Source organism: Pezoporus flaviventris, unplaced genomic scaffold, assembly GCF_033815535.1.
Source record: "Pezoporus flaviventris isolate CSIRO_AGI_PZ_B2104156 unplaced genomic scaffold, CSIRO_AGI_Pfla_v1 ptg000066l, whole genome shotgun sequence".
Lineage (NCBI taxonomy): Eukaryota > Metazoa > Chordata > Aves > Psittaciformes > Psittacidae > Pezoporus > Pezoporus flaviventris.
Window position 1 is genome coordinate 9,301,308 of NW_026892614.1, and position 20,923 is coordinate 9,322,230.

The 20,923-nt window shown below is 34.9% G+C and overlaps 1 protein-coding gene across 2 annotated transcripts in view; it reads right to left on the reverse strand.

Moving 5' to 3' along the window:
- The window catches only part of FMN2 (formin 2), a 158,566-nt gene that overhangs the window by 51,200 nt on the left and 86,443 nt on the right, over positions 1-20,923 (reverse strand). For both annotated transcript variants that reach the window (XM_061471184.1, XM_061471183.1), the window contains 6 exons: positions 16,343-16,404; positions 9,530-9,621; positions 9,248-9,377; positions 8,160-8,306; positions 5,641-5,700; positions 5,325-5,445 (listed from right to left, as the gene is read on the reverse strand). In XM_061471184.1, the coding sequence (XP_061327168.1) occupies positions 5,325-5,445; positions 5,641-5,700; positions 8,160-8,306; positions 9,248-9,377; positions 9,530-9,621; positions 16,343-16,404 (612 nt within the window). The remainder of the gene's footprint in view (positions 1-5,324; positions 5,446-5,640; positions 5,701-8,159; positions 8,307-9,247; positions 9,378-9,529; positions 9,622-16,342; positions 16,405-20,923) is intronic.

Here is a 20,923-nt window from a genome sequence, read left to right on the forward strand (position 1 = left end):
TTAGGTTTAGGAGTCTGCATGCTGCATGACTGCAGCAATTAACCCTTTCAGTGAGAGCTGAACAAACAACTAGAATTTGTGGATGTACAGCTGTTAATGAATAGGCAAAAGTAAAGAATTAGTTAAAACAGTAGCTGTTTCTGTAATGATGGACTGTACAGATAACTGTAGGATTGACCAAACCCACTAATGTTTCTATATTGTTTTGTTAATAAGTACCTTGAGAGATCAGACATTTTATTATAAAAGACTGAAGGTGTATCTTCATCAAAATATGGATCTCTGGATCATATAAGAAAAATAAAAGACCTACTTCTTAATTATGAAAAACCTTCACTCCCATTTATATAAAAACTATTAACAGAGAATAATAAACACAGACACTTCAAAGTATCTTAAACCAGAAAGTTTTTGATGAAATAATGAATTCAAACTCTCCAAAAATATATTTTTTCCTCTACCCCAATTCTCTCCCCTCCAGCTCCCTGCCTTCTTCTCTTGAAACAACCTGGAGTACCAACATAGAAACACATTAAAAAAATATTAGTTTTTTGGGAAACCTCTTAGGATGGACTTAATTTCATCAAACTTTAGTATTTAAAAGAGAGATCACCAGATTAGACTCAACACCTTTCCTTAGCACTTAATTTTAAGAGAGGACAATTTTAGGAGAGTAGTCCCTTCCTTTTCTGTCACCTGTAGTGAGATCCTAAATGTCTTAGGCTGCTTAACTTTGTTAACTGAAGTTTAAATTAATACCCCTCCTGTTCTTGATCAAGAAGTGGCACTGAAATGTTGCCAAAGTCTTAGCCCCACCATCAGAACTATGACGGAAACAGAGAGTCCTGTGAATATGAAAATATATGTGGATGTATGAGTGTGAGAGAGGGAATGATGTGCAAATAGAATTGTGCATTTTGTTTTTAGCCTGTAAACACTAATATTACCAATGAAAGAATTAGCAGTGGCTACAGCCTTGTTCTGTTAAGTAGTCCATGCACCCCGCAGTTTGCCATAAAGAGGAAAATTCCATCTCAAACTACACACCAACTGCACTTTTAGGGTTGGGCCCTCTTTCTCCGTGTTAGGGACAATAGTTACTGAGGCAAGAGGAAAGATTTGTCTAAAGCTAAATAGTTACACTGTAGGAGGAAAAAAAAAAAGGTAAGGGGGTCAAACCATAGCATGCCTACTACTATCCCATCTCACTCAGTCACACATTGACACCACCTCAAATGCAACTCTTAAGAGTTTTTCTATTGCAAAAGATGGTTCTCCTAAGGCTCTGATTTACGCAGCAGGTGTTAAACCAGAGAGCACATATCAACTCTACAACTAGCAGATCTAAGCTGACTGGATAATTTTAGGTGACTCTAAGAAGCACAGAAAAATAAGAAATGTGTATTTTTCCAAATTACTGTGGGGCTTTTCTTGGAACATACTTTTTAAAATTCAAAGTGTCCTGCAAATGCTTAACACTTTATAAACATTCTTAGTCACATTTATTCCAAATCAGAGAGATGTGCTGGGCCACACAACCTAGTTTCTTATTGATTGAGGCTTTTCAATTAGTTGCAAATATTCATAGCAGGAAAAGAAAATATCACGACAAAAATAATATTATCATAACCATCACTTGTAATTACTTTTCAAAGATATCAAATATGACATCATAACATATAAACAAGTACTGATTTCAACTTCATTTTATAACAGTCTGCATTATATGGTATTCATCTCTTCAACATTCTACTAGTTGGATTTATTTTCTGCCTGACATTGTTTTTAATTCCCTCTTAGCTGAGCTTCACTGAAAGTTTTGCCATAAATGACAAATGATGCATTAGTTTTTGATTTGCAAGAATAAACTTGCTATTGTAAAGCTAAAACGTTAATGTGTAGCCAGAGAACAGCTTCTAAACAGTTTGAACTTGACATAGTGCAACTCTCACTGCCATTCTAGTGTCCTAGTTATTTCCTAAACTAAACACACATCTTGAAGAACTACATGGGCCACAAATCCAGTATTTTCCTAAACCACAGTTGTACCTCAAGAGAGTGTCAGAGCAGAGAGCATTTAAACTTGATTCAATACATGTTTTCCACATCTTGCTGCCCCACCTTTAGCATTCTGAAGTGTCTAGAAAAATATACTGTTAATAACAGATACACAACACAGGTCCTAGTAAGAGTCACACACTGCTCTTCTGACCCTGGATGCCCAATTTTCTTTACATGGTGAGTTGATTTAAGTCATGTGGCAAGTGCTAAAGTTTCTTCTGTGGAATGACATAGGAACAGAGCTCATTGCTTGGCATGACTGCATCAAGGAACGTTGCTGACAGCCAGGAGAGATCAAAAGCAGATCAAGTTGCTTGACAAAATAGATGTCATTGAAGTCAAAAAGGCTAAAGTAAGAATCCTGGAGAGCTGTGAAATCTGGGAGCAACAGATGGAGCCAAACTCACTTGGTTTGTTAGTAAAAGGATCTACCTGTTCTTTGGTCTTCTATCTTGGGAGAAGGTAGAGGGGTAAATCTAGTACACAGACTTTATCCAAGGGGTCTATATATCCAAAACTGAACAATTTGTAAGTTCAATATTAGATGGCTAGTGGTAGCTTCCACTATAATATTGGGGATACTTTTTCTTTCTTTAATTAAAAAAAAATTGATAAATTCTGTCTTATTAATCTTGGAACAGGCACACGGCACATTTTCTGAAAGTCTTTTGGACTTACACTTTTTAAACTGAAATCTTAGAATAGATTTTCTAACATGTACAAACTTCAAGGAATACAGTTCATAAAAAACAGACAAGAGCCCTGAGTCACAGGGGAAAAAAGCACAGAAATCTGAACACCATGAGTGCTTTCTTTTTTTTAAAAAAAAGCAATCAGCTTAACAGCTCCTTTAATTCAAACATAAGGCCAAACTCAGAACTGTGAAAGAGCATGACAACGGAATTATTTTACAGAACCATAAAGATTATTTATATCTACATGTCTCTGTATATGGTACTGACATATTTAGATGGAAAAATACAGCATTGCTGGAAAGAACTGCTATTGTTATGGTTACAAAGCTTGGGTTTTTTTTTATAATAACAACCTTTCTCAATGCTTTTTTTCCATAATTATCCATAAAAATTCTTCTAGGAAGAAGTTTACTTTTGAATAACGATCATGGAAAGTTTTTTAAGACAGAAATAAAACATATTCAGAAGCTTTTCTTCCTGGGTGAACCAATACCCCCTTTCTCCATTGTACTGAGCATGACCTCACTGTAACTGTTTTGTAGGTTATTTGAAACCAACATGGACAGATTACCCTTATACCAGTGGTATTGCCTGCATCAATGTTATGTACAATTTTCTTTTTTTCCATGATAAAGAACAAAGCAAACACACCCACCCCCCCACCCAAATGGTAAAATCCTCTCATGAAATCTTCTAATTTCTGATAAGAATAGGTCCAAGGTTACAGTCTGCATCTCAGTATAAAACTGAAATGCACATATAGGCAGCTATTTCTATGGCTTTAAAGTCAGTATTTCCCAGGAATACTCAATACTCATTTAGTCTCACTGAATTCAAAAGGAGAGCATCATATTTAGGATTTTGTTAGAATTTGCTCAGCATCTTACAGCTTCTCAGCCATTTAATGAGGCTCTTGCTAACTCTAGTAACTCATAAGGTTCCAGATGCGCATTAGCAAATCTGGTAGTGTACTTAAACTAAAGGAGGAAACCCACTTTAAAGCCATTTATCCATTCAGCTAAAACTTTCACTCTGTTTAAGAAAGACTGTCATGAAACTTGGCTATTCTATTTCACAGAAAGCATTGCAACAATTAACTTATTGGAATACCCAGAATTTTTAGTGAATGCTCTTGCACTCATAGCATTTTTTAATACAAAATATTTTTAGTTTATAGTGACACTTTTCTTTGGAAAAAAGAACCAACACAAAGCATTTTTGCATCGCTCAGGGATGATAAGAAGTCGTGAATAAGATTACAGACTAGAACTGAAATTGTCACTTCATATCCAGAAGAGGATGCGTAAGGAAGCTGACACTGTCCACCAAAAAATTGTAACAAAGGGCATAGGAAACGAATGAGGGTGTCTGCAGTTATTCTTCAGTGTCATTAACTACAGAACAGACTGACAGAGACCCCAGCAGTAAGGCTGGATTGGAAGCACAGAAAGAATTCAACTGCAGCCTGATGCAGAGCAAAGCGTGTAATTTCAATTTTTACAGAACCGCTGCTTTGATCACTGCACAGTGTGGATTTATTCCATAAAAGATTTATGTCTGTGCAAAAATTTCAACCTTTTTCTAAAAATGTTTAACCTTTCATTAATATAAAAACATTTTTGTTGAATTTGTGAAGTGCACCCATGGATGTTCATAAACAAGTGCCTGAAAATAACATCAGCCCTCAGATTATCTGAAAGATGTAAGTATTGAAACAAGTTTTCATACCCGAATTTGAGGATTTTTGCCTCATAGACTTTTGGGGGCAGCAAACGAATGGTGCTGCAGTTCACTCCTTAGTATCACAAAAATGACCTTGACACAACTTTTAAAATTTATTTTAAACTTCTGGAGGTAATAATTAAAAAATCCAAACAGAAAGCTTGATAAAGGCAAGAAGGAACATTTGGTAGCTATGTTATGTTTTGTTTTAAGAGAGAAACTTGTGTTCCAGGTGTTCAGGGACTAATGTTTTACTAAACCATTCCCTGGTTTCTAGAAGCATGGCATTCAAAATCAGCTAGGCAACAGAAATATAAAGATATTTTCATTCCTTGGTTTGAATCCTTCTCTCCAAGATATAACATAATGGTACATAACTGGCTAGTCCAGCAGAGGCTTGTAGCAAAAATAGTAAGATCATGATATTAGCTATAATTTGTACAAATTACTCCAGCTTAAGTTAAACTCTATGCTTTGTTCCCAGTGTTAAAAAGAAATGTATTATGTGATACATGTTCTTTGGTAAAGTCTAGCAAGTACACCTTATTTTAAGCCTGCTGAGTTCATTTTAAAAAATAATTCCATAATCAGAAGAAAAAATATTTTCTTTGCATGTTACTTTTTAACAAAGACAGGTTATTTCAACTGTCTTGAACAACATGTCATATTATGAATTATTGCTTAAATGGTCATGCAAAAAACAAATTAAAGGAATAAAATAGTAATTGAGATCTCAAACATATACAACTATTTTTACACTGTCATCCAGTTTCTTGAAATTATGTAAACAATAGCAGCAGGGATATGTTTTTAACATATATTTAGTACTTAATCTAGTTTCAGTACCTTTCAAATCTTTCTTCATTTTGCGGAGATCTTTTTGAAAGTCTTCAAACTTCATTTGTGAAGCTTGGAAGAGATCTTGTGGGTCTGGAAGAGGAAAAATGCACTGTTCTTTTCCAGCATCCTGACAAAAAAGGGGAAAAAAAACAAACAAACAAACACAACAGTCACAGTGTTCATTACTTTTTCTATTCTAAAATATGTAAGTGGAAATAATAAGAGTGTTTTTTTACATTTTGTCATCTAAGCCAGAAGTGCGATGAATTTAAGTTGATTTTTATAACTTAAATTAACTTGAGCAAAATTAATTCCCACTCACCTGATCAAAATTACGTAAATAGTATGAGACAATGTAAGATAGAAGACTTCTACTGTTGTCCTGTATAGGAGAGAATAAAGTTTGCTGTTACTGAAACTCGCTAAAAAAAAACCAAAACAAAACAAATAAAACCAAACCAAATTCAGAAATCATTCAAGTAGGTGAAATGTTTAGTGTCAAGTACAGAAAAAAACTTTGCTGATTTGATGCCTTCACTAAAAAATAAAAAAAAAAATCAAACAAAAAAAAACCCTCCAAACTCTGAAATATAATTTAATCATTAAAGATATTAGAAAGATATGTTACAAGACTCCTGTAAGTCAATCCTTATTTTTGAAATTTATTTGATTGTAAAATGAGCCCTTACATTGTGAAATTTCTCAAGAAGGAAAAGAGAAATTGTTTCTGAGTTGATGTATGCAACTTCTTTCGCAATATTCAGAACATTTTATTAATCTATAACTACAACCAAAGCAAAGTTTAATTAAAAATGTCATCCTTCTAAATGAAATTTTGGGAATTTTGGGAATCTTCAGGTGAACTTTCTCATGTTACCAATATGTAATCTCTGTAATGAAATTTCAGCAGAAAATCGTCGATTTAAAGAGGATTTTTGACAGAATTACATTTCAAATAATTTCAAACAATTGTTTTGTAAGGACTTCCCTGACTAATCAGTAGCAAATAAACTGAAGATGTACTTTGTAACTGCAAGGTTAATAACAGGGTCAAAATGTTTCCAGCAAATTACATACTAAAGACCCAAGTTACCAAACCATTTTAGTGTGTCTAAATGTTCTACTGAGCTGAGTTCCAAAACTGGTGATATATTGTCCTGGGTTCAGCAGTAGCAGTCATTTTTCTCCTTCTTGGTAGCTGGTGCAGTGCTGTGTTTTGACTTTCGGCCTGGGAACAGAGCTGATAGCAACGTTTTGGTTTGGCCAAGGACTTTGTGAGCCTCATGCTCTGCCAGGGAGGAGGGGAAGCCGGGAGGAAGCAGAGACAGGACACCTGACCCAAACTGACCAAAGAGGTATTCCATACCACAGCACATCATGCCCAGGATGTAACTGGGAGTTAGCCGGAAGGGCTGGGAGACTGTGGGGTTGGAGGAGGTATCGGTTGGTGCTTGGTCGGGCTGAGGGGGGCAAGTTATCGGTCGGCTGGTGGTGAGGTGTTGTACTCTCTTCCCTTGTTATTTCCTTTATCATTATTATCATTGGTGGTAGCAGTAGTGATCTGTGTTATACCTTAGTTACTAAACTGTTCTTATCTCAACCTGTGGGAGTTGCATTCTTTTTGATTCTCCTCTCCGTCCCTCTGGGAGTAGGGGGAGGGCAAGAAGGGGGGGGAGTGAGTGAACGAGTTACCTGACTGGGTTTAAAACACGACATATATCTAGAGTCAACCAAAAGGTTCAGCTAAAATATGCTCCTCTAAACACATCGTGCTAAGGCTTCATTCACCTCAGAACTTCCTTGGCTATCCAAAGAAACCAGAAGGCTGGAATTAACTTCCTCCACCCCTTTAAAGGCGAATGGCCGAATTAGTCTAAACTCGGGATAAAAAAAGTTCACTTACATTATCTAACCCAGCAGCTAAAGGACGTTTATTTGGCGAGTGATCAAGCAGAGAAACAAACTCTTCTCTTTCTGCCACTTTCAGAATAGCAGACCTTGACAATGACTCACTAGAGAGGTTACAGCAGTAATTCTTGAGACTTTAAATTGGCCCCTACATCTTTCTCATAACACTGTCCACATTGAGATGAGTCTTTCATCATAGCCATAGAGACTTAGAGATTATTGCTTCCTTGTAAATAAAAGCAGATATTTGAATACAACTCCAATCTGATTAATCAAAACCAAAAAAATGCTGGTAACACACAAGCTCCAGTTTAGCACTGAGCAAGAAACAGAACTAATTATCATTCTCCTTTACTTAGATGACTGTACCAGACAAATCTTAAATCAACATGTACTTGCTATGATTACTCAGGTGGTTCTGTGATCTAATGTGAAAAGCACTTTCTGTAATCACGATGCATATAAAGGATGAACTTTGGATTATCCCAAACATTGAGAATGCCTATTCAATAATTTTTAGGAGTGACTTTCCTCCCTCCCAACCCCCAACAGCTTGAATCACCATCCAATCACAGTTAACTTTTCTTTTACAACTCTTTTCACTTCCATAATAAACATTTTAAGGGTAAAGATAATAGCACTGCTTCTGAATACAGAAAAAGTTAGAAATATGCAGAGTTATCAAAAGTTAAATACATATTAGATTAGGAACGAAAACATAATTTAACATATTTTTGTTTTCTATAGAATTTTCATATTTCTACAGAAATACACCCAACTCTAGAAGTATGATCAGATAAGGACAACAACAACATGTCAGTTCCCACTGACATGCCTTCCTAAATTTCACACCATTTACTCAGACATGGAGACAAAGTAATTTTCTGAGAATTTAACATTCTTGGGCCTATAGCAAGTCTAGAATCAACTTACACTGCTCTTGACATCTTTCAATTTTGGCAGGATATCTAGTCCAAAGCCATCAGCCTGTCCTCGTGTCCTGTTTCCACCATTCATGTAATTTCCAAAGGCAAGAACCAAACCAAGGACCTGCATAACTCCTGACCCACTTTTCAGTGTCTACAGAACAGAAAGACAAACAGTTTTTTGTTCAAACTCTAATAATAATATTTACAGTTAACAGTATTACTGACACTGTGTTTAGAAATAATACTTATATAAAGGCTCAAATAAAGGGAATTAACCTTCTGCAAGATGTAGAAGTAGAATAATTTATATATAAAATATAATTATATAAATATAAATAAAAATACGTAATTTGTTGTGAATGGAGAATGTTTTCCCCATAATGGATACTTATTAAAAATAATGGGAAATTTAAACAATACTATCAGTGATGATCTGTTGAGAAAAACAAAATAGTAATTCCTTAACTGATGCTGATACCATGAATGCTATATTTAATTTAGGAGAGAATTTTGGAAGAAGTCAATACCCCCCCCCCCCCCCATGGAACAATTAAAACTTAATCTATCAAACAAAAAATATAAACACCTATTAAATGGTAAAACAATTAAATATTTCAAATAATTTTCAGTTATTAAAATACTGATGAAGCTTGTATTTCAAAGCTATGTATTTGTTTTACATAGGACCACAAAATTCCAGTAATCTAACTAGAGAGAACATTGCTCTCTCTAACTGATTTCAGATAGAGATATTATCAAATTGCACACTTACAAAATCTGAGGAAATACAAGGTGGACTGAATTTACATTCATCTGGAAAGGAGTGAAATGGTGACTATAAAAAGGGAAGATTTTGCTTTATATTGATATAAATATATATTGATGTCAAAAACATGACATAGTTCAGTATCAAGAGCTAATCTTAAAATACCCTTTGATGTTGAAGTACAATCATTAAACATTCTATTCTGCTATCCTTCAGATTTAATGAGTGTTTAGAGTAAATAAAACAAAAACTTTTGAAATATGAGTACAACTGAACAAGACTAAATAACAGAAATTTATCTCTAGCTTTTGACAGAGCACACCTACCTCGCACAGTTTCTGTAACAATTCAAGTTTGCGATGGATTGAACAAATGCTTTCTGAAAATGTTGATTGGAACAGGATGCAAAATACACGCTCAGAAAAGTTGGGAATTAGTGAGAGTTCATAGAGGAACCTGTAGGGGCGATTCAAGAAAATTGTGTAAGTCACTGCTAGTAGGTACAGGTTTGGTTTTATTCTTCTTTTATAAAACCTCTAGATAGTTTACTCTAGGAGGGAAAGTTTTCTGAAGTGGGCAAAACTGTTTTTTCATAAGTGTGTTCTTACTGTTCTGGCTTATCCAATGATTTGGCGTTTTCTTTTTCCTTGGATGCCTTGCTATGCTTTTCTATTTTTTCTAATTCATCTGATTGTGCTCTCTGGAATAAAGGAAACAAAGTAATTGAAAAAAAGTTAATTAAAAACTTAGTCAAAAAACATATAAAGATGACCTTAGAACAAATCACGCTCATGGATTTTTCTTTTACTTTAGATCTGCTTATGGTAAAACAACTTAGTCCACAGAGAGATTTTATATATAAATACATCTGATGGAAAACATAACATTTTCCAAATAATATTATTGACTACTAGTAATGTGCAAAAGATTTATTCATTCAACCATGCACTGAGACAATAATCTTCATTCCCAATCCCATTTCTTTGGCTATTTATAAAGTCTTTGGATCAAAGAACTCTCTTCCCGAGTTTTATTTCTCTTTCCAAATCTGTTGGGTTACATTTGAATGCAATCTGATCTTGAAATATATATTTAAGTAGTATCTTTTTTTAAATTAAATGAAAATAGGTTTGCAATTTAAATTTTATATGGTATTTGGAAAATGCTATAGAACAACAACAACAAAGTTGATTTATAATAGAACTGTCATGCATACCATAATACATAAGAACTATTGCATATTTAATTTGGTGCACAGTGATCTTCATTTTTATCTTAATAAGCCAAAACAATTACATGTAAAGTGCCTAGTTTCTTGGAGAACCCTGTGGCACATTGTGCGGTCTTTTCTTCAGTATTCCAATCAAAAGAAATAGAGCCTCACTTCTTTCTGTGCTCCATGCTACAGTGAAATTATTTTTTCCAACTGCAGTACTGGAAAACAGAACGGCATGGGAAGGAATAGAAGTGGAATGGAAATTTCTATTTCTGACCCTTCTTTTGACATCCATAGTGGTTTTCAAAATAAAACATGAATCTGTGCAAAAATGAAAAAGGAATTAAATAGCTACCTTTATTCCTTTAATAAAACATCACACATACTGTTAAACTTACTCCATTACAGAACTCGAAAACAACATTAAATTATATTAGTTAAATTACATTCAAACTACTTAAATAACGGCAAAGCAAAAGATGGACTGCATCTGCATTCTTTCTCGCATGCTTCTGCATGATTAGCAGAAGAGGTATGGAACTATCTCAAATCATACTGACACAGCTCCATCAGCAATCTAAAGCAGAAAGTCAGGTTTGGACAGTCCTTCTGAGGTTGTTGAGCATCTTTCTATGTGAAAAGGGAGAAAATACTGACATGAAACAAAAAGATGAAGAGATTAAAGAGCCACTCAGAGCAAAAGCACTTCAGAGTTCCTTTGATTACTTCAAGAAGTCTGGAAATGACTGCAAGGCCACCTGTCTTGAATAGTACACATCCTAATATTTAGCCAGCATTTATGTGGATGTTCTTCAAGGGTCATCTTCTCTAAAGTATTCTGATCTTATCTATTAATAGGAAATTTTGCAAACAACTTTTTTTTTCTCCCAAAGTAAACTTTTTTCTTGACAGCATGAAATTCTATTAGTGGTATTACACATTTCACAGATTAATAGAACAACTGAGGTTCGAAGGAACCTCTGGAGATTGTCTAGTCAAAACCTCTGGCACAAGCAGAGGCAGCTAGAGCAAGTTGCTCTGTGCTAGATCCACTTCAATAAGTCCATGTCTCTTGCACTAGAGAGGCCAGAACTGGACATAGCACCTTAGATGTGGTCTCACCAGTGCTGAGAAGAGGAGAACAATCATTTCCCTCGACTTGCTTGATGCTTCTTTGATTTATTTGTGTATACATACCTGTCTTTCTCAGTTAACAAGGGCTAGGTTAACACAAACTAGTTTTTTATTTTGGTATACTGGTACTGACCCACCCGTAACACCTAGTTTCCTGAATTCCCTACCCCAGTATCGCGTTAGCGTGAGAAAAGAAACTTGGAGATTCATCCTCCAAAGCTACCTTTTACATAAAGGTTCTGTCAAGTAAATTTTTCTTGTATAATTCTATCACAAGAAGAAAATTTTCAAGATACTAAGATCAGAAAATTGTATCAATTTTTATTTTTTTAAGACACATCTGGACACAGGGTGAGGACTAGGAAAACTCCCAACTAAGGGCAGAAATTTCTCATTTATTCAATTTACTCTTGTAAATGGTAAATTTTATTTTTTTTTTTTTAAAGTAAACAAGTTCTTGCACCAACAGTTTTAAAATTATGTTCTATTTTTTTCTGGCCAATCTGTAAAGTATATTCTCTTCTGTTAAACAAAAATGAAATCACTTGAAATTTTTGTGTAATAGTTAAAGAGGAGAAATTATTTTAGCAAGGAGCATAAACCTAAATGGTTATTTGCAAATTCTTTAGTATAAATAGAGTACTCTCTCTTCTGGCCTTCTACATATGGTGAAATATTAGAGCACTTAACACAGCAATTATATACATGCATGTTCAAGCTGTTAATGCTTCTCCACCAAATCCCAAGGGCAAAGGTTAGGCAGACTCACTATTCCTTATTTAAGCCATTATTCTCAGATTGTGTAGGCAAAGAAATAACAACTGGCAAAGATACAAGGACCAAGCACAATCCACTCATTGGTAGGCTGAGTGAAGCTCAAGCAATATGTTTTACACTCTTCACAAAATCAAGAGGTCCAAGTATATGGTGCAAATTCAGAATGAACCCTGAGTTTCAAATCACTAATTTTGGCTCAGCTATCCAGAATTCTGATTTATGTCTATATTAAATTGCAATACAAAAGCAATAAGACTGACGTGCCTTCTGCACAGGTATTACAGATTATTTCTCAGGATTTTTACCAGTTAGCTTTACAGTTAATGTTTATCTAATTCTTAATTTGCGGGTGGATAGTTAACAAAATATTTTATATAACTATCCACATTTGTGTCAAAAGACATGTTCAATAGATACTTCTCATAAATCATTAATCTGATTACATCAGCACCTCTTTGGAGTCACTGCTCCTTATTTCCTTGAATTTTAGCTACTATATAGCATCGTAAATACAACAAAATAGTATCATGTACTAGAATTCTGTATTAACTCTACCTGATATCAGACAGAATAAATCTGATAGAAATTATTAAAAAAAAAATACTGATTCAGCTTAGCTCTTTCCCCCCTTTTGCCATAGCATAAACTTATCCTATATTTGGTCTTACCAAAGTTCACAAGGGTGATTTTTCAACTCAAATCTTACATTTCCTCATTATTTTCAATCTTCCTGGCAACAGAACCTTAGCTCTGATTTGGATCAGTTTAAATATGTGCATTTTTTTTTTAATCTTGGGGTGAATTTTTTTTTTTTAGTCAATTTGATTTTCAAAGATAATCTTAACGGACTTCAAACGCATCAAGTGAATTGTCTGAAGAATATTGTCAAAAGTAACTGAAACTAAGATATAACAGAGATAAAGAGATTATTAACTATCATATTGCTTTGAAGCTTGGTCATGCATCTGAAGTCAGGTACAATCTATAGTTTTTGCATAAAAGAAGTAAGACATTGCATTGTAATTGCCATTAAAAGAAATCACAAGAAATAATTGAGAAGAAGGGCTGAATCTCAGTGATAGAGCAGAAGCATGGGCTTCAGACTTCTGGATGCCTTTCATTCTTGCAAAAGGCACTTAGAGATTTTTGAAAGCACTTGAAAGCATTTTAAAGAGATACAGGGTGGACAATTTACAAGGAATCAAATTAAGAAAGTATACACGTTGCATTTTGCAATGTAAAGAGATTTGAATAGGGTAAATCCGTAGATCAAAGATAATCCTTTGATTAAAAATTTAATCAATTTTTTATAAGCTTATGTTTCACAATACAGTGAAGACATAAGCAGGAGCAGGCTTATCTTGTTTCAAGCAGTGATACTTCAGCTACAACCTCAGCTGCTAAGAGGATGCCTGTTTCCAAAACAAAAATTCACTTATTCGCAAATAAGTACATTTCTCATCACAACCAATATGGCCTAACCACATATAGCAAATTGACAACTCTACTGAAGTTTATCTGCCTTTTCCCTCTCTACTTTTAGCTGCCACTTGAAAGCACTGCAATTGGGGAAATTGTAAAAGCATATTAAATTAACTGTTTCACATGTAGTCTTACCTTTTAAGATTCTGCTATTAAAATTGCCTAGATCTTAATACATAGCTGATTATCTACACATGCTTAAACAACTTTTTATAAAGCATACTATACAAGCATGTGTAAGAATTATGTGACTGTATAATACAGTGCTGTAGTAACAAAGCCCTTCTCATTTGATGCAATACCACTTAATACTATTAAATAAATTATTGAGGGCTTGGGTCTTTGGTGGGGTGTGGGTTCTTTCACTTATAAAAAGTCACTAAGATGTATACAGTAACTTTGTGGTTTAACAAGACTTTAATTCCTCAGTAAACAGGAATTGAGCCCTCAGGAATGTGGCTTTTGAAATTAGGGTGTGTTTAGGTTTGGAGACTGCCCAAATTTCATTCACATTTAAGAAGGAAAAGCACCATGCCAGACATATGCAATCAGAAAAAATGATTACATTCTGAGGGAAGACTGTAAAACAAATGCTCCCATATGTTCCATAGAGATCAAATATAAAGACTGACAAACAGTACAGCAATATTTAAATATGCAGACAAAAAATCCCAATCCAATAAATAAAAATTTAAGTTAACGGCTACAGAGTAGCCAAATATGGCAAAGTCTTCTCCACTTACACTACAAGATGAGGCTGAGAAATAAGGAAGGAGTCAAAGATGTTAGCCTTTCTGGTACCCACACATTGCTTACTTTTTTTTTATTTGAACGCTGTTATAATTAGTGAAACTACTAAGGAAAGCAAGTGCAAAGTCTGATGTGTCTTGATCAAAGACTGGTAGTAAAAACAGAAAATAAAATGAAATTTTAAAGAATGCTTCTTTCAAGACACAGCTTTATCAAATAAAGGACCCAGAATTAAAATTCAGGTCCCCTTGTGAAGCTCTTCCAAAATAAACTGGGTGTGGTTTTTTTGTTCTTTCTTTGTTTTTTGGTTGTGTTTGTTTGGTTTTCTTCTGTCTTCTACCCAGGCCAATATAGTTAGAAAGCTGGTCTGATCTGTCTTCTATTCAAAGTAAAGAAATACATTATAGTTATTCAATTGAGTCTTGCCTGAGATTAACATATAACATTTTCCTCAATCAGGATAATATTTCCCAGACATTTTTGGTAATTGGTGAAGGTAATGATGAAAGGAAGACAATGGCATTTGGTTATTTCGGTGAACTGCAAATTTGCAGGTAACTTATTATACTAGATCTTTGAAGTATATGAGAGGTGACTTTATGAAAACATTTGAAAATTACCCTACCAGGCCACATAGGAGGGCTTATGCAATAAAATAAGAGGGAAGGATGCAAAAAATGATCATGAGGGCAATATTTATTCTGTGCTTCCCACAACACAATCTCTCGCAATCACACATACGTAATATGTAAACTTAGTGAAATTTTTTTCATGCTAAAGAATGCATGGAATGGGATACAGATGTAAGGGAGAAGATTAAAGATAAATGTAAAATAAAAATAACACAGGCCAAAGCAGAAATGCAGTGGGTTAAGGATGAGAAGTGCCTGAAACATAAAAATTTTGCGGTAGTTAGAACAGGTTTCCCATTTGACCATTATTTTCCAAGCAGTGTTGAGAAAGTTAATTCTTCAGGGATGAAATAAGATCTGAAGTGCGTCTTAGTTCTTGTTAGAGTTTTGGTTTTCATTTTGTTTAGGTTGGATTTTTTTTCCTATAAAGTGGACTAGATCATACTATCTCTCTTTTCAGGTCCCAAAGTGGATTATTTATGACAGATTTTGTAAATCAACAAAACACTCCTATGTAGGCTATAAAAAAAAACCTAGATTCTAAACCCCAAAATCTGAAAAATATTGTAATTAACATAATATCAAAACTATAACATGAAGGAAATAAATGAACCAGTACAATAGCATACACTGGCCTTCAATTCCGTGGCTCACGGATCTACATTTCATATTTTCGGGTTCTTTGAAGGGTAAATAGAAGGTCTCTTGCTCTTTCCAGATAGGCCTAGCCAGAACTCCATGTATACAGATAATGTGCTCGGAAAAGGGAGTAATGCTCACTGGCTGCAGCTGAAGGCAGAAATGTGCTTCTGAGATCCACTTTTTTGAATTTTGCATGAATGGCATTCTAAAGTTTTAGAACTTGCCTGAGTATATTCTGAATCCCTGATTTTGCATACCTAGTGGTCAGACACTCTCTGATGATTAGTACCAGACATTTATGAAGCCTCTGGCACTTTGTACTGCTTTTCATTTCATTAACTTAGGCAATCCTTTTCCTTTTGAAGAGTTAAAATTATTTTGCAGGAATCCTTGAAATAAAAGAGTCCCACAAATGGCATGATTGCTATCATTAAAACAATTTTTTGTATTGAACAGCATAGTTATTTCAGTGAAGTTACAAAGTGAAGCCAGAGACCCAAAATGCAAGGTCTAATACTTCTTGACCAAAGACTGCCCACCAAAGAAGAATAAAAAAGGAGCAAAACCAATTTCTGTTTAGTCATTTAGAAGCTGATTGTGTTACTTGTACAAAACACACAATGAATAATTAATACAACTTGAATGCTTTCAGTGCTTTGGGGAAAATAAAGTCACTTCAAAATAGACACGTTTTACAAGCTTGCTGAGTATTACTGATGCAAACCAAAAATACCTTCACATGGCCTTACAGTATTCCAACATTATATGGACTTCCTCTGATTACTCACATTCTCATACAGGGCTTGGAGGGTCTCTAGGTCAACTACAGAGTTGTCCAAGTTCACAACAGCTATTAAAAAGACAAAAGAAAAAAGAATTAGTTGTCAGGATGATAATCCAGCTGTGAAAGAAAGTCTGAGCACAATACCCAGCAACAGTTTTTATGACCTACTGGTCATACAGCTTAAGGGTTTTAACTTTATTATGCCTTGAATAGTGCCATTCCTAAGACTATAGGCTAGAAACCTGGTAGAACCAGGTGTCAAGTGTTAAAGAATTCACCTTCCTCCCCCCAAACACACAAACATGATCCCATGAGTATGGCCATAGCCAGAGATCAGAGATAAGCTTTACATCAGACTTTCATGGTCCAACTGAAAGCATTATAAAAATTTGTAAATCTGCACCACAGCCCCCCACACACACATTCACACAACAAAGCTCATTCCTGTCACTGTTGGCTTCAGTCTTAAACTGATTAATCCATAAGTCAGCCAGTTAACTTCAAAACACCTGACAAGGGTCAAGTCTTCTATGCACTAAGCCGACATGTTTAGTACAGATACAAAATACGCTTTTCCTGTTCCCAACCAATTCTGGCACCACACACATACAGTATTTTTTCAGCATCAAAAAATCAGTTCAACAGCACAGAGAGAGTGATTTCCATCTACCTAACCTGGACAAAAAAAAAACAAAACAAACCAAAAACAAAAAAAACACCCAAAAAACAGGAGATACACACTTTTAGGAACACATCCCTGACTCCCGACTTGTATTAGGAAAATTTCATAGAATGTAGGAAATGTTTCTTGAATCTAGTGAAGAATTATTCTCAGTTAGTAAAAAAAATCTTTTTCAAATAGTACTTTTTAGTCTTCCTCTTACGTAGTTTTTACAAGCATACTGACCATTCATTTAAAAGCCAGATAAATCCAGATCACCTCATCCAGGTTTTAAACTTTGCAAGAAATTTAGAATGTTGCATTAGAATCTCTGTTCTAAATACAAATTCTTTGTATATACCTATACTGCAGACAATAGAATTCAAGCTCATGTGTTTTGGATTGCTCCATAGCAATTAAAAATACCAGTCTGAACCGGTGACTCATCATGTTCCACTTTCCAGGCCCGAGACATAGTTTTAGTTACAATATAACAAAATTACAATGACAGTAGTGTTGATCTTGATTAAATTCAGCAGGCTATACTGTATCCCTAAGCATGACACAACTCTAAATTTTAGGATTGACTAAAAGTTAATTAGGAACTTCTTCAATATTCAGAAATAATATCCATATTTAGAAAATAATATCAATATTAGAAAATGATGGGTTTTGTTTTGTTTTTCTGGGAAGAGGCATATGCAAAAACCTGATACTACTTATTTGATATATTTTATAATTACCACCCCCCCAAGCATAATAATTAGTGCTTAAAGATGCCCTCCCAACATGGTACTGCAGTATATGCTGTATTTAATAATCCTTGTTGCTCAGTAGGACTATCTGCATGCTTAAAAATATGCCAAATTTGCCTTGTAGAACTGGAGACTAAAATTAACACACAAATAGAAAATGGGTCTAGATTGGTTTGAGAGCTTGACTTTACAAAAACATGTATATCAAAGCCTGTGTACAAACAGCTTAATAAAAACGAGGATATATTGTGGATATCAGTTTGTATTTTCCCTACATCTCAGCATTCTTACGCTTATGCAATGATTTCATATATGAACACACGACCCTTCAACTATTTATTTTGATGTGGCTGTCTTCTCCCTGCTGCACCCCCCTTCCAGAGACTCTTCTCCTTGTTCCACTTCCTTCCAGAGACTGCCTAACCTTGCATTAAGAAATATGACATAAGCTCCTGCTCTGACTTTTGCTCAATATTAAGATCACCCATGGATTACTCAAGGAGCAATAGAACACTTTTGTTTGAATGCTTGCAGGAGATAAGAGAATGTCTGGCAAACACAATGGTGCCAGGTCTGTGTACTTTCAACAAAACAGGTATGCAGAAGAGTGTACATACTTCAGGGAGCTACTTAAAACAAATCACTCCGAGACAAAGAGTTGAAGAAATTAGATCCTAGTATATATGTTTCACATCCCTGCCTCCCAAGAAAAATATATTTCTACACACTTCATCTAAAGATGCATATGTTCATTAAATAGCACTCTAGCATCCCATTAGGATTTTTAATGTTCACTCTAGGTTTGCTCTCACTCTGGGGAATCAGGAGATGAGCTTCTGTTCCTTGGCAGTACTGCAGCACTGTCATACAGAACACGATAGCTCGCAAAATAAATCATGACTGTTGCACATCTAATTCAATTATCTAGACAATTTGAACTGATAAAAAACAATGATGTTTCTTTATGTAGCCAAGCTCAACAGCTAAACATGGCCACCCCCTACAATTGGCATGACTACACAAATTTCTAACCAAAGGATTCCACAGGTGGTGGCAAAATAATGACCAAAAATACAGACAAACATTAATTTCCTCGTATGAAAATATTTTGAGCTATGCTACAATTCCAGTACACTTTGAAGCAAAATTTTGGAGAAGGGTTTATAATAGTCTTGCAGTCACTGGATATTTTCGCTCATGTCACTATTTTAGAAAACGATTTTCTTGTTTCAAAGTTGATATTGCCATTTCCTGGTCTTGACTACTATGAAACAATCTTTAATAGCCAGCCCATCACCCAGCCTTCCTGATACATTCATAAGAAAGCAGTGAAGAATACCTGAAAGGAACGACTTACTTTTAATCACATCAGTCTCAGGCATTTAGCTCTTACCTTCAAGATTTCATAGTTCTGCTGCTTTCTTGCATTCCTATTGACACTGCTGCCAATAAAACCAGCAAGCCAGCCCCATCTCAAGCCCTGATGCTATAAGATTACTTGATGTACATGTACATAACTGCATATGGATACAAATATATAGATATGATAAAATAAAATTTGAACCAAGTGTGTCCAGACACACAAATATGCACAGGTAAAAATAAAAAGAACTACAAAGCAATGACCTGTTTTTTAAATTAAGCACTAGTCAACAGATGATTAGAAAAAAAATCACCCAGTAAGAAGAGGGGTTTGAAGAGCAATCACAAATGATTTCTTGATAATTTAAAAGACAGAGGGGGAGAAAGGATTTAAAAAGATTTCTACCTAAAATAAAGGTTCAGGAATCTCTTGTTGGTCTTAAACATTCTTGACACCTTCATTGTTTTTATCACAATCTACATGGAAATTTAAACTGGCATGTTTGGGACAGAAATGATATCTTTTTCTATGCTACTGCAGAATATAGAAGATTTAGCAGAATGGAGGAGTTTCCATTCTGTCCTTGTTTCTACAACATAAATTGAATGAAAAAATAAATTACACAAACACACAATAACAAAGCCAACTTAGGTATTATTTTCAAACTGTAAGGATGATAAAATATATGCAGCGGGACAAAGACTTACTATTCTTAGTAATACTAAGTCATTTGCAAGTCTGGCTAGGCACCTGAGAAGATAGGTCACCTGACAGAAGCAGAACACTGGTGCTAAAAAAAGTGGGATTAGTGTAAAGCACACAACTATTTTCAGAGGCATACTTGAACTCCGAGGACAACCAGACCTTCTCCCACATACATAGAAGCCAGTTTAGAACACAGACTACAAAAAAAAAAAAAAGCAAACAAACACCACAAAAAAATAAACACAACACAATGAATAATCATCACCCACATCTTCAGAAGAGCACAGTATGTAACCAAGCCACCAATGAGATCAAAGTTTTTCCCTGTAAATATAATCCTGAAGAAAAAAGGCATGAGAAAAGACCAGCAGAGAGTTGGAGGATGTAGTGTATTCTCAGGAACACTATAAATGGAAGTAGTTACATTTTTTTTAATTGTAAGACAGATCATTACAGTCAATTATTCATCTGTCTACACTGTGAACTACCAGCTACCAACAGAACAAAATAGGCAATATAGACACAGCAAACCTACACTTGCCTGAGGCTATGAATCTAATAGCACCACTTACATAAACCATTAGTACTTGGAAATTCTATTCTATTTGCAAGTCCAAACCTCTGGAATTTCCTTTTAAAATGAAGTGGCCAAAATTCAGAATTTCACACTGAGTAGAGTTTCAGGGGAAAAAAAAGGAATTATCAACTCCATCCTTTGGTCCAACTTTTATGTCATAAAACTCCCATTAGAACAACCATACTTTCAGAAGGGTGACTTTCAGAAAGCTGGTTTTCAGTCCAAATCTTGGGTTTATGTCTTCCCTCTTCTCAGGGCAAGCTTAAAATCACACTACATTTCTCTGGCCCTTCCAAGTACATTTCCTAAGCTTTTATGTCTCCAGCCTCCATCTAAAAGTCAGTGTCCTCTTTGAAGACGGCCTAGGAGCACTGCTGTCTCCCCCAAAAATGACTGAGCAATTTCCAAGTCCTACTTAATTAATAACCGATTACAGTTTAACTCCCCACAAAAGAAGCAGTAGCTGAAGCAAAACCACTTCTAATTTGCAAAAGGAATTCTGAACCAATCCTGCTATATTCAGA